The 14,798-nt window shown below is 38.8% G+C and overlaps 1 protein-coding gene across 5 annotated transcripts in view; it reads left to right on the plus strand.

The window, feature by feature from the left end:
• The window catches only part of SLMAP (sarcolemma associated protein), a 128,570-nt gene extending 114,410 nt beyond the window's left edge, over nt 1-14,160 (plus strand). For 4 of the 5 annotated variants that reach the window (XM_031953144.1, XM_031953162.1, XM_031953153.1 and 1 more), the window contains 4 exons: nt 3,028-3,145; nt 4,161-4,332; nt 8,678-8,812; nt 12,297-14,160. In XM_031953144.1, the coding sequence (XP_031809004.1) occupies nt 3,028-3,145; nt 4,161-4,332; nt 8,678-8,812; nt 12,297-12,389 (518 nt within the window). In that variant the 3' untranslated portion in view covers nt 12,390-14,160. Of the gene's footprint in view, nt 1-3,027; nt 3,146-4,160; nt 4,333-8,677; nt 8,813-10,741; nt 10,832-12,296 lie in introns of all 5 variants that reach the window. The other variant, XM_031953148.1, reaches the window with a different exon arrangement.
• Nucleotides 14,161-14,798: the final 638 nt, after the last annotated feature.

Below are 14,798 nucleotides of genomic sequence, written 5' to 3' on the forward strand. Positions count from 1 at the left end.
TTATGAGTAAGGGAAGACTTTGTGACTGAACAAAGAATTCAAGAGATCTTAGAAGATAAAATGGATAATTATGACAATTTTGATTATATGAAATTTAAGGGTTTGTATAAACAAAGCCAATGCAGTTGAAATTACAAGGGAAACAGTTAATGGAGCCATAGGCTGGGTAGGTAGATGGGATTTTTATAGCACATTTCTCCGATTTCATTTCTAACGTATATAAGGAACTGATTCAAATTTATAAGAATATGGGTCTTTTAGTATGTGAATATGGTAGAATACTATTCTGCCATCTAAAATGACAAAAGAATCGTCTCAGAGTAACCTGGAAAGACTTGTCTGAATTGATACAGAGGAAAGTGAGCAATCCCTATACCATTGTAGGGATAGAACAGTTTTGAAAGATTTCAGAATTCTGATCAATGCTGTGATCAGTCACAGTTCCGGAAAATCAGTGATGAAGTATACTACTCTCATTTCTTGAAAGGTGATTGATCAATATAAAGAAGGACATGACCTGTACATGAATTTATTTTTCTTTACTATGTATATTTGTAACAAGGGTTTTGTTTTTCCTTTTTTTCCCCCAGTGAGTTGAGAGAAAGAAATAAATGCTTATTAAAAGAAAAACAAAACAAAATACAAGTTTTTAAATTAGACCAGCTAAAAGTTATAAACGTTATACTTCTTTAGGAATCATAAGATTTTTCATCATTTTTCATTTCACAAAGTAGATATTAAGGCTTTTTTTTTCTTTTGATGTTAAAAAAAGAGTATATATAGGGATTTTAATGTTGGATGCTTTATGTAGCATCTAGTTAACCTGCTCATTTTGCAGTGAAATAAACATATTTCAAATTCAAAAACTATTTTGCTACTAATGGCATGTTTGAAAAAAAATTTTTTTAAACCAAGAATTTAACCTTTAGATTTCAGCAATTATAAGAAAAGTTTTGTTTTCACTGTATTTGTAAGGCAGTTTAATCCATTTTCCTCCAAAATTTTCTCTACTGACCTTGATAAAATTGCTTGACTTAAGGGAAAAAAAAAAAAAACAAGCCTCTGTGCACACACGTATAAAGATGAATAAAGAACAGACCTGACGAAGGAGTCCGGCAGCACCTCTGCTCTATGTTCTAGTGGCTCACCCTCCATTCTTCCATCTTCGACTTAGTGAGGGTCCAAGGCAGTCCCAGAATGTGCCAGGATGTCATCTTGTAGATTGCACTAACAACAGGCAGCCTCCTCTTTTTTTCTTCCATCAGACATGTGGACAGGAGTTAGATAATAAATTCTGGTGAAGTTTCTGTCCTGTCCAGAAAGAATAACCATGTTATGTTTGTAGCATGTCTTGGAACAGTTCTTTACCCTTTGCCATACAGATGGTGAAGCCTATATTTGGAAACTCACTAAGCAACTGTGTTTAAAAGTATATACCTTCATAGCTGTATTAGTCTAAATGTAGGCAACATGGTATATAATTATAATAAACATATCATTGACTGATGTTTGAAGCCTCTAATAAAGATAAAGGAAATCATAGAAGGGCAAAAATCCATCTCTTTAGAAGACCTCAGGGTCCAAATTCACCAATAAAAAGTGACCATCTAAAATCTGAATATGGAGCCTGCTGGATATATCTGTTGTAGATTAGATTACATTAACAATGTGAGGTTTAAAGGGTATGAAGAAAATAGTTCATCTATATTTTAGTCCCTCTTCAAGAATATGAGGTCACTAATTTTAAAAGTGGCAGTACTTGCATGATGACCATTTTTAGAAGAAAACCCTGCATGTAGACTCTTCTGGAGAGGAATCATATCTTCTGATGATTTTTTTTATTAGAATGGAAATAATATAAAGACTCACAGTATTCAGGAAGAAGTATGAACTCTTAGAGAGCCTCTCTAATTCTTCTCACAATTTCCATGAGCTTTCCATCAGTCTTCTGTTTCCCAAAAGGATGAGTGCAAATCTGTTCTCCTTTGTCCTTATTATGAGATTCTTTCATTGTCAGCTTAAAAAAAAAAATCAAACATGACTTCCTTTTGTTATCTATAGAGCAACTCTTTTCTCTGATGATAAATATTCCCAGTAGAGAAACTTTGATTTGGAAATTCTTTCATAGATAGTTTTGTAATTTAGAATAGACTTAGTAGCTTTTTAAAATTTTATTTTCAGAATGTAAAAATAGGACTAGCATTTTTATTAGAGTCATATACTGTATGGGACTTTCTAAACTGATTTATTCAGTACTATTAGAATAAATGGATTAAATAGAGAGGAGGAAATGTAAATAATTGCTGCTTCTTTAAGATGGTAGTAATTCTGATGGTTGGGTGGGAAAGAGATTTGATTCTAAATGAAATTAAGATAACTGGACTTATTTCCTCTTTGGGTTTTTGTTTTGTTTTTAATTTTAATAATTGATTTTCCCCAAAAATCATATATTAAAATAATTTTAAAAACATTTTTAAAAAAATTTTTGACTTCCAAATTCTATCTTCTCCTTCTCCTTACCCCTGAAATGGTAAGCAATTTGGTAAAGTTTTTACTTGTACAATTATGTTTTACATAATTATTATCCTTATTAGTTGTTTTATACACAAAGATTCAAAGTTTTTGAAAAAGAATGAAAGAAAGTGAATAATAGCATGCTTCAGTTTTTTTCAGATAGTATCAGTCTTTTTCTGGAATTAGATAGTATGCTTCATAATTAGTCCTTTGGATTATTTTTAAATCATTGTATTTCTGAGAATAGCTAAGTCATGCACGGTTCTTTATTGTACAATATTGCTGTTGCAGTGTACAACATTCCCTTGGTTCTGCTTCCTTCAGTTTGTGTAAATCAGAAATCTTTTTCTGAAATCATTCTGCTCATTATATCTTATAGCACAATAGTATTCCATCACATTCATATGCTACAACTTGTTTAACCATTCCCTAATCAATGTATTTTTTTAGTTACTCTAAAAAAATTATTTTATTACACTATGGCATAATCCTTTTTGGTTGACTAACTTGTAGGTGAGCTGGAGAAGTTGAGAAAAGACTGGAGTATATTAGAAGCAGAATGTCATTCTCTGAAAAAGGAAAATGTTTCACTTTCATCAGAACTTCAGCGACAGGAAAAAGAATTGCATAGGTATGTAATTCATAAGGGAAATGCAGGTTATTTCTTTATCTCAGTCTTTACACATCTATATCTTGTTTGTAGTGAAATGCTTACTATATTTCAATTTGACATAATCAGCATTGTTGATTCAATAGCTATTTTGTGCAGGGTATACTGGGAGGTCAATTATCTGTAGCCAATATGTCAATCCCACCCCTTGTTGTGAGCGTTAGTCTAGACTTCCTTGGGGAATGCTAATGTATTGCAATATTTACTTATAAATATAGCATAATTGTGAATATGATTCTCCTAGAAAAATTTTGTCACATAGCACCTTTCAAATACAAATGGATTTTGCCTCATTCATGCTACTGAATCTGTCCACATATAGTATATGTCCCACGTTTTGAATTCCTAAACACCATATGAAGAAAAGAGATATATAAGATTGAGTCCTCAGAAAAGCAAGTATTCCTTTTGTTTTTTAACTTGCTGTAATACTTCGGTGTTAGATGTCATTCTTATTGACTTATTGCTTATTGACTATAAAATTGGATGTGGTTTTAGCTGGAATGGATAGCTTACTTCAGCACCTCCACCACACCCTAAAAGAAAGAAAGAAAGAAAGCTTCTTGAAGCATTTTTTTTTCCACTGTGCAAAAGAGACAAGAGAACTTTCAGAGTTATTATATGTTGAAATTAAGTGTATAATGAATATTTCCATTTTTTGACATTTTTTTCCTATTGTGTGAAGAAGCTTATTTTATTTGGTGTTTGGGTTCATATTGACATAAAATGTTAAAATATGCATAGAGGGAAGGTCAGAAGTCACAGAAAAGTTTGATAGCTTTGAAAATTATATAAAGGATTTTATATTTTAGAAGAAACTCAGTATACTAGAGATTTGTACTTCCACATACAAATCATCCTCTCTGTTTTACTATGTTGGTGGGAGTGCTTAATCATTATTATTTTTTAAATAGTAAGCATCTTTAAAAACCCCTGTGGGTCTCGGGCAGAGCATAACTTGGCTTTTGTGTTGCAGCTCTCAGAAGCAGAGCTTGGAGCTCAGCAATAACATGAGTGTGCTGGAGAAGACCCGGAGAGAGCTGGAGAGCCAGGTGGGGTCCATGCAGGAGCAGCACCATCGGGACTCTGCCAGCTGGAAGACGCTGCTCAGTAAGGCTGAGAGCGAAGCCAGGGAGGTGCAGAAAGAGGTAAAGGGAAGAGCCGTCGTGCAGACCCCAGGGATGGGACTCCACGACAAAGGCCAGGGAGAGAGGACAGAGAGCGCTAGTGGCGCCCAGGGTCAGAGGGCGCCATGATGCTGGGGTCCTGGAGTGAAGAGGACCCGGCCCAAAGCCTGGCTGTCAGTCGGCAGAGCTCTGGTTTCCTTCCTAGTTCTTGTGCCCTCCTTAACTCCCCACATCAGGAGACGTTTTCTATCCGATTGTTTCATCTGTCCCTGGTGGCAGAATACCTTCTGACCACTGCTGCTTGACCGTCACTTCTGCCATGCTGGGTTCTGCTCTCTTGGATCTATTAGGAAGATTTGCCTTCTGGGAGATTTGATTGTATAGCAAAGAGTAGCCCAAGGATTTTCTGTGCATTTTTCTTAATGCCCAGGAATGTTTGCACTTTATAATAGCCTCCACATTCAGAGACCTTTTATTCATAAATCTCTTCCTTGAAATTAATAAGGGATTAGGTTAATCGGAAGCATAGTAGTTCTCAATCCTTTTTTTTTTTTTTTTTAAATGAGAGGAGCCTTTTGCAATTCTATTAATCTTTGAAATCACAGACAACTGACAGTAAACAGCCACTCACTGGGCTCTTCAGGAGCCAATATTTCCTGTTGTACAGATGTTCCTGCTAAGAATCTTGACAACCTTTAGAAAGGGACTGTGGCAGCATCTCCACCTTCTGACCACGGGTGCTAGTGATTATTGAATGAGGATTATTAATTAATGAGTCAAGACAAATCAGTCTATTATGCATTTCCCGTGGCAGTTATTAGAAGATGTTTCTTCATTCCGTGTAATGTTTTGTTTTTGCTTTTCTTTCTTTGTTGTGTCAAACTTGAAAATGATTGTTCTTCTGTCTTCATGTTTGTTGCAAGAAAACTGTAAATTTCTTTGTGTTTTCTGTCGGTATTTTTATTCTGTAATGCGTGCTTCCTGTCTTTTGTTAAATATGTTCAATCAAAGAGAGGCTTTACTTACCATTTGCTGGATCACAAATTGTGTGCCAAATTACATATGCCATTGTTTAAACGACCTCAGCACTTTGTGGCCATCTTGTCACCCATATTCCATGATTCTATAATCCAGGAAGAATTATGCCTATGGAAGATGGTTCAGTTGTATGTTAATATGAAGGCATTAATCATTTTGTTCCATTAATCTTATGAATATTATAGTCATTGAACTTAATACTCAAGGACAGTAACATGTTTTCCCAACCTCTTGAGTGTTGGTAGTTACTGGATTGCATTAAAGGCAGCCATGCATTTGACTGTCTGAGCTTGCCAGTGCAGTTCATGTGCAATTTCCCTTTTAGCTGGTTTCATATTAACATGGCATAATTGTGTGGAGTCGTCATATTCTTGTGATATGAGATGGTTTATCCTTCCTTTTGCTGTGATTCAACTCAAAACTTCTTGTATATTATTCTATTATCCAAAATTTTGTGAATATGTAACGCTTCATGTATATGGAATTCACTGGAAATTAACTGGTATTGCTTTTGTATACCTGTATGCATTTCTCTTCACGCTCCCTCCTCACCTTCCTTTTTCTCACGGCATCAGGTAATATAGGGGCTAGGTTATCTACCCCACTCTCCTAGCTCAAGCTAAGGAAGGTAGCTGGGTGACTCAGGCTGCTGGCACTACATTACATGGAAGTTCATCTCTAAACACTTTCCAGAGTAATCCAGATGACTTCACACACTCCCCCCTCACCGCTGCACCCACTTGTGAACTCTAAAGGGTTAGACAGACAGACTCACTGTTCTTATCGTCATGGTGGTTGTCGATGGGAAGATGAAACTATAAGACGGGAAGCCAGGGGCAGAGAATTCAGAAACGCTTATATTGGGCTTGGCAGACAACTTATTTTCTTTGAAATAATAGGAACAAGCATGTTGTTCAGGTGCTTTTCAGTTCAGATTTCATTGGGGGTTTTCTTGGCAAAGATACTGGAGGAGTTTGCTATTACTTCATTTAACAGAAGAAAGAACCGAGGCACACAGGGTTAAATAACTTGCCCAGGGTCACTGAGCTCCGAAGGATTGGAGGCTACATTTGCACTCGGGAAGTCTTGCTGACTCCAGGCCCAGCCCCCCCATCCAGAAACTCGCTGTCCTCCTTGGGGACCCCTGCCAGGGTATTTCCGCTAGTCAAGACCATGAGGGGACAATGATCATTTCATAGAAAAGGAAGTCGAGGTGACTTGCCAGAGGGAAACCAGGTAGCAAGCTGCAGAGGCAGGATTTCACCCCAGGTCTCTGGGTTCCATTGCATGAAGAAAAGTATTCTATAAAGCTAAGGCAGGCAGGGATTGGTGTCTCTCCAACCTGCCCAGTCACGTATCCATGTCCTGCCTGGGTTTGGGTCCCCAGTTGAGGACTTTGGTCCAAGAGGCTTTCTGCTGAACCCCAGACAGAGAGGAGTAGTCAAGATGGCCACCAAGCCAGGAACACAGAAGGTCTCTTGCCCTTCTCTTTGAGCCCCTCATCTTCTCATCTGAATCTGTGCCCGATGCACCTTGCAGTGCCAAGGTTTAGAGGACTTGGTACTGGAAGAGCCTGTTGGCCAGGCAGAGGGAAAGACTGTGCTCCAAGGAAACAGCTGCAGGCCTTTGGGTCGACAATCGGGCTGGAACCTGGCGAGAAGTTTGTCCTGGGCATCCCTCGTCAGTGACCCTCCAGGCCTCCTGGCCCAGCCCCAGCTTTGCCTCATATGCCAAAACCATCCTTCTTCCTCCTCCTCCTCAAAAAAGACCATAACCAACCAGCCACATTTTCTTAAGTACAACTGATCTCAGTAGAAGTTAATCTGTTTTCCAAAGGTCCTTACACCGAGACTGACTCTTGATATGGACTCTCAGCATTAGAACTTAGAGATCACCTAGTTTAATATTCCAAGAATAATTTGCATTTTTAAAAACCTACATAGTTAATGAAATTTCAGTCCCTAACAAAATGAAATTGACCTTAGACATTGGTGGGGAGAGCTTTGGGGACAAAAAGAATCTTCAGTAATTGGAAATCTTGGGGGGGACAGGGACTGGATTCAGTTTGCTTTGTTTAATTTATATTCAACTCTTGTGTTTCTGTCCCTTTGAAAACTTGCTGTTTTGTCTTTCCTTTCATTTGAGGAGGTGAAAAGCAGAGGCTGTGGGAGGCCTGTTCACACCCAGCCACAGACATGCTTTTCTGTCTGTACTGTCCTGCTGTTTGTTTTGTCAGTAGCACACACTATGTTCGAGTTAAACCCTTCTTTTCAATCACAACCTCCAACCTGTAGGTTCCTAGAGATGGCACTTACCTGCAGCTTCAGAACAGAGCTAGAGTCGAGTCCGTTTCATTCATCAGACATTTATAGGAATCGTCCTGAGTTGCGGCATTGTGTCAAAATTCTAGAGCTGAAGAAACAGCTTGCCCTCAGAGCTTATGTTCTGCTGCACACCAGTCCCAGCAGAATCACATTCAAAACAACGAAAGACCTTGGCAAAGCTCCACGGAGGGACTTGGGCTGAGCCTTAAAGGAAACTCTGGGTCCGAAGCAGGAGAAAATGAAGGCAGGCTTCCCTCCAGAAGGCGGGGAGAGCTGGGACAAAGGACCCGACCCAGGGCTTGGGGTGTCAAGCCCAGGGAGGAGCTGAGGGCTTCAGATGGGCCGGCATGTCCAGTTTGTCATGGGGCTTAATGCAAAATACAGCTGGAGAGAGAGAGAGAGCGCGCTTTCGGTCACATTGTAGCTCAGCCAGAGTTTGGTGTGGAGAGGCTATTTAACAAGAGTTAATAGTTAAAATAGTTCCAGGGCCAGGTCTCGGACTGGGCTGGTGGCCCTGCAAGTGGAGATACATGGGAAGGACTAGTGTAGACACCGGGTAGAAGGTTTGGAAAGCGGGGAGGCACAGGGAAGAACCTGCTGGGCCGGCTGGGGCGGGAGGGAGATGGGCTGGGAGGCCCACGAGCAGTTTCTTGGGACGTAGCCCTGGGGGCTTCAGGACTGCAGAGCATGGAGTGTTTCCCTGAGGAGACGTTCCTGCTGGCTCTTGTCACTGAAGCTTTGGAGCTGTCTTTTTCCTATTCCCTCATCCTCTCTTGGGAGCTCTATGGGGAGGGATCTTCTGAGAGCTCAAAGGCTGGTAGTAGATTGTAAAACTCCTTGGCCACAAAGGCCTGCTGCCAGGAGTCGCAGTGAAGACTCCTCCAAGAAAGGCTGGGCTCTCCCTGCCACGATTGTCCCGGACAGTGTAGAAGCCCAAGGAGCAGCCCGGCTGCACGCCCATTCTAAGCGGGGTCCGCCCACTGTTTTTTCTTTGCCTGTTATAGTATGAAAGGACACAGTCTCAACTTTCCGAGCTGGAGGTGAAGTTTGAAAGGACCGAGCAGGAAAAACAGTCCATCACCAATGAGCTCAGACAATGTCAAGACACCCTGAAGCAGCTACAAGAAAAAGGAAACAATGTAAGTCTTTACAAACTCGGGGAAGGTTTGGATGAGGGACACAGATGGTTGGGCTTCAGTTGGTGTCCCCAAGTGTTACCCACTGGTGTCATGGTGGACACTCAGCCCACCGTGCCCAAAGAACGGAGCTCATTGAAGCACTGGTGGGCAGCAATAGGACACCAATATGGGTAAGTACTGGGGCTTTGGTGAGGGAAACCCCAATTTGGGGGAAGAGGAAGCATCTCCTGATGAGCAGCCTCTCTTCTGAGGTGGGGTCTGAAGTTCACACCTTCCACAGTTGCCTTGTCTTCCACTGTAATCTCTGGGATACCCCCTCCCCCAATGACTGACGTGGGCACCAGAAGACTTTTTTTTTAATCCCCTATTTTTATATCCAGATCATATCAAGGCCCAGGTTGGGTTTTTTTCCAGCCATATCTAATGGCACAATGCTTTTTAGTTATATATATATATATATATATATATATATATATATATAGTTGGAAGGTTACTCCGGTCTTTTCTTTTTTTTGGAAATATTGTATAATGAAGAATGTTATGATCTAAACAATAACAAGAGTTTGTATTTGCTCTTTAAAAGAAACCTTAGATCCCCTTAATGTTGTTTTGTGTATTTGGTCCTTGCCGACCTCGTGAGCTTTGACTGGTGGGTGTTCTTTCAGTGTGACTGACTGCAAGTGTTAGTAGCTTTGACTCTTCTAAGTCTCCTGTCACTGCTTTGGGTACTGCAGTGGTCGTGACCGGCACGTTTCTGTGGGCGCTGGCATGAGGCTTGATTGGCAGCACCACCTGTAAGAGAGCAGCACCGCGCACGTCGCCGTGCATTTCACTGGTCATACACGGTTTGTCCTTCCCCAGGCTACTCTCTGTTGACATATGATCTGGACTTGCTTCACAAGTTGAGGTCTTTTCAATTGGGGATAAGCCCTGGATGGAATATTTACAACCAAGTGACAATAATTTATTTCTATTTTAATAGCTATAGGAGGACTCTATAATAAATTTATATTTTAAAGTTACTTCTTTCTTTAGTTTTAATTATACTTTCCTGATTGTGGAAATTCAGTTCTATTTCTTTAAAAAATTGCTCTAAAAAGGCATCTAGCATAATCAGAATTGTAGCCCCTGTGTCCTCAGAATCGTTTCAAAAATAACTTCTCTCTTCAGTGATGTTTAAAAAGAAAAACTCTAAAATGTTTTTTGTTCAAGACAAACTTGCCATTTCATGATATAAAACTGTTTCAGCACGTTTCGTTAATGCACAGACACATATGTGCCCACACACATACCCCACGATTGAAATTTGTTTCAGTAGTAGCACAATAATCTACTAAGAGAAGTAATGAACTGGAATATTTTTTGCCAGTTTAATATGAACCCTCTGATAACATGTAACTTAGACCCGTACAGCTTTTTTCTTGCCTTTTTTGAAAGGGAGGTTACTAGACAATTAATTTGGTGCCTCTAATGCAAGTTCAAGAAGCATCCTCGCCACTGGAGAACGTAGAAATGACTCCACCTGATACCTCAGGGAAGGATTGGTCTGAGACCTTGGCCAGGAGTCAGGAAATAAACCAGATGGATCATAAATCATTAGTGATCTCCAATGGTTACCTTATCCAAAGTGGTTTGGGGCATATAGCTCCTACCCAGGGCAGTGCACTAACAAATGGTTTGGCCAGTTAATGTTAAATTGAACCAGGCATTTTTATGTAGTTAAATTCCATTCCTTGACTTGTTTTTTGAAAGGAATAACATGCTAAGTTTGTATGCAACAAACAGTCCAACATTCTGTATTATGTTAGATGTCTTTGATACTTCTGATTCATGCCAAACTTAATGCTATAACTTAGCTTTCCCCCATCTCAATCATCTGATCTGATTTTTAGAGCACAAAATGATTTTTAATTCCCTTCCCTTCTTTAGCCGTCCATATTCCAACCCGTCCCAGCCGTTTTCATCGGCCTATTCCTGGCTTTCCTGTTTTGGTGTTACGGTCCATTGTGGTAGAGAAAGGTACAAGCTCCCTGTTGAGTCGATGTCTGTCCGTCCCTGTCACCTCTCTGTGCCATATTTGTAAACTAGTGCATGGGGGAACAACACAGATGTTTTGTTTCCTGAAGCAAACCCTTCATTTGTGCTTCCTCCCACCCAAGCTCAACAATCAACTAATCATGTAACGTTCTGTCTGTTTCCTTTGTGGTGATACTAACCGTGAATTAATTCCAAACGTATCAGTTGTTCAATGTTCAGCTTTCAGCTGGGTCTTTGTCTTTCGCAAAAGCAGAGTAAACTTTACGTCTCTAATGCTGCAGTGTCGGTCAGTGCTTTCCAAAAGAAAATGAAAAGTTAACTCAGGTTTGAACAAGAAATGAAGAGTTTGCCTCTCCATTATAAGCCAGCTTATTTGTCCTCCCCAACTCATTCCCTTAATACTGTGGCAGTTATTTAATACTTTTTCTCTTTTCACTGTGGCTGTGAAGAAGATGAAAAAGGATGAAATTGGAATAATGGACTCGTTAAACCTGATTAAGCCTGCCCTGCTCTTCTCTTCTGACACACCCTTGGCCATAGCTTTTAGATCTCTGACTTGTTATAGAAGAAACATTAGTTTAAAAACAGTGGAATTGGGGTTTTTTGTTTGTATTTTTTTTGATGGGGTTAGGGGTGGAAGATGGTCAGTACCCACTGAAAACAATTGAAAGGAAAGCTGACCACAAAATTAGATTGGTCAGTAAAAGGAAAGACTTAAAGTTGACTTTCGGGTTGGTTTGCATAGCCCTTTGATGCTACTAATTGGTGAGCACATTCGTTTATCATGAAACCAATATGCAAACTGCCAAATTGAAGCCTACCTGAAGAATATCAAGTATATACTTAACACAGACTTTAAACGATCTATTTTTAAGTCTAGTGTGGTCTTCAGGTCACGCTACCGTTGGCCCAGTCTACACTCACCCTCTTGTGTAACTTATCTCATGCTGGATTTTAATTGAGAAACCTAAAATTTAGTCTAAATGTATTATGGTAAAAACTACTCTGTACAGTTCATTATTTAAGACTGATGGAAAAACCTTGGTAATAGTACAAAGAAAGGAGCTTGAATTCTGAGCAGTTTAACGGGGAAGTCTCTCTTCTAGGTGCCAAATGTGTAGCCAGGTTGAGAACGACTAAGGGCATTTCCTGGTGACGTGTTTTCCTTCTGCACAGTTGGCCACTGGAGTTGGACCTGCTGGTCACATTGCCTTTTTTGTTGTTGGGGTTTTTTTTCCTTTGTTTTTTTTTTTTTTTTTTTTTTTAAATGAGTCTTCCTGGTTTAAGAAGTTTAAGAAGAAGGTTTTCAGATAGCGAGAAGCAGAGTTAAAGTTCACTGGGCTTTGTCATGAGTTCTCAAGACTCTTTGAATGGAGGGCTTAGGTCACTAGGTGGTATGACAGACTGAGGGAAATGTGATATTGACTCTTGGTTTCTTTCTACACAGAGACACTGGCCTTGGATGCCCATGTTGGCAGCTCTGGTAGCTGTGACAGCCGTAGTGTTGTATGTACCAGGCCTAACCAGAGCTTCACCATGAGAACTTTGGTTGGTTCCATACCCTGCCCTCCTCTTAGAAGCTGGCGGGGAGAACAGATCCATTTTCTTCCTTTTTACCTCTTAATACAACAAAAGTGCAAGAAAAGGACAGTCGGGTCATTGCTTTAAATTGTATAAAATGTATCTGTCTATAAAGAGGGAATAAAATTGTGACTTTATTCTACTGTAAGCAATAATTTGCTTGCAATTTTTCATGTAATTTTTTTAATTAGTATGTTGAGATTCTAAATATTATGGTGGCCTAAAGTAGGCTTCTTGGTACCAAATTATTTATAACATTTAGGTTTATGGCTATTTTACTCTAGATGCTGATTGCCAGATAATTCATTTTCTGATTGGACACCCAAACCAGACAACTGATAAATACATGGGAAAAGAGGCACTGTGTGCTCAGTGCCTATCATTTTGAAATAAATATATGCACATATATTTTTTTTACATATTGACACCATTTTTACTTGCTATAAACCACTGAGCTATTGGGAACAAGACTTAGAGACAACTTCTACTTCCATAGATTTTTCAAGGAAAAGACACATTTGGAAAAGGTTCTTCTGTTTTAGCAGTGACTTGAGAAATATACATGCTTTTGTGCAGCCTTAAAGTGACTTGAAGATGTGGATGGCATCAACCTGGAAAAACTTTGTAATGGTGTGTGTATTTTCTTGAGTGAACTGAAGTATTTCTGGGAGCAAAAAGTTAACCATTTCACAACTACAGCAACAAGTAAACCAAACTATTCAATTGGAATGTAATTTATTCAACTTTATGCATTCAAAGTAAAGAGATCTTTACTTTTCATCTACAACATTTTAGGAAGCATGGTTTTTTGTTTTTTGTTTTTTTTTCTCCTCACTTATTCTTCCAAACATTGCTTTAAAAAAAAGAAAAATGTGTCTTCTTTAGATAAACTTTTATTGACTTAACTTTGTTATGAGAGTTTGGAGTGCATCTATAGCTAATCGATCTACTGGACGAGGTGAATTTCTGTAAACCCAGGGAATCTTAAGGTTAGGGATGCAAATGGCTTGTGTTTTTTTTTTTGTTTGTTTGTTTGTTTGTTTGTTTTTGTCTTTTTTTTTTTTTTTTTTTTTTTAAACTGAGTAGTTTTGTTCATGAGAAGCACTACTTCAGTTGGGATCTTATCAGTTAAACACCCAAGCTACGAAGTGAGCTCGACGGTTATGTCAGTAAAGTTTACTGAAGTCTCTCTATTATACTGAAGTATTAACGGAGTGAAGATTTTTTAGAAAATGGAAATGAGAAAAATCTCACAGAATTTGGCTTGGATTCTCCATGGCAATCTACAGGTCTCGCCAAATACTTAAATAGGAGTTTAGCATATAATTTGCCTTGTGAGGTTTTGGGGGTCATTGTTTATATGTTAAAGGTTATATTTTAAGCTGTTGGGGATTTGCTGTTGGGAGAACCATTAGATTTATGGAAGAATTAGTCGCTGATGACTTGTAGGAAATATCACCTTGTTCATTTCACCATTTTTCTGTTGCAGGAAGCTATTCCCCCACAGAATGCTCATATGCCAGTGGTACTCTGTACCTCTTGTATATAGGTTATTGCAAATATTGTTCTGAAATGCTTAACTTCAGAATTACATTTTTTAAAGTAAATAATTGTTTTAAATCTATTTTGTAAAGATATAAAGTACAATAGAATTTCTGGAATACAGATTAAACTATTTGCACTAACACACGTGATGTGCATGATTTAATAAAATAACTTTACTCTCCCTATTCATGTTTGAGTTGGATCTCATTTGAAATCTGTAGGGTTGATGATACTACGGGGTTCATAATACAAGTGGCAGTATGACGGTCAGCCACATATGCTATGTTTGGTATCCTTAGAAATTCCTAGAGATCTGTAAGCCTTGTTTAACTAGACCATAAATCTTCTACTCCCAACATCTCTCTCCTTTTCATAACTGACAGTGTTGTGAATCAGTCGAAAGATCTAGTCCCTAAACATAAAAAAGTGGTAGTTATTCATGGTACAGAGTTTCTTTTGGGTGTTTTTTGTAAGCAACATTTCCATCTTCTTGTTGTCAATCAGTTTTCCATATGGATATTTTTTATCCTAATACATGCAACCAATATTGAGATATTTTGTAACTAGGCAAGATAACGACAACCTTTTCTACCACCAGAAGTAAAGAGGTTTTAGGAATAACAAATATATACACATATATGTCCCGAACTTTTTGAATACCAATTCAAAACTCTTGTGGCAACTTCTTTATTGGATTTGCAGGATCTCAAGTCATCTTTTTTTTTTTTTTTTTTTAATTAAGGGGAAAATATTTTGAATATCAAAAATGAGTTAACAACTTTTGTGTTGAAAACTGGTTGTATTAATTTAAAGGCCTGCCATA

This window comes from Sarcophilus harrisii, chromosome 1, assembly GCF_902635505.1.
Source record: "Sarcophilus harrisii chromosome 1, mSarHar1.11, whole genome shotgun sequence".
Classification (NCBI taxonomy): Eukaryota; Metazoa; Chordata; class Mammalia; order Dasyuromorphia; family Dasyuridae; genus Sarcophilus; species Sarcophilus harrisii.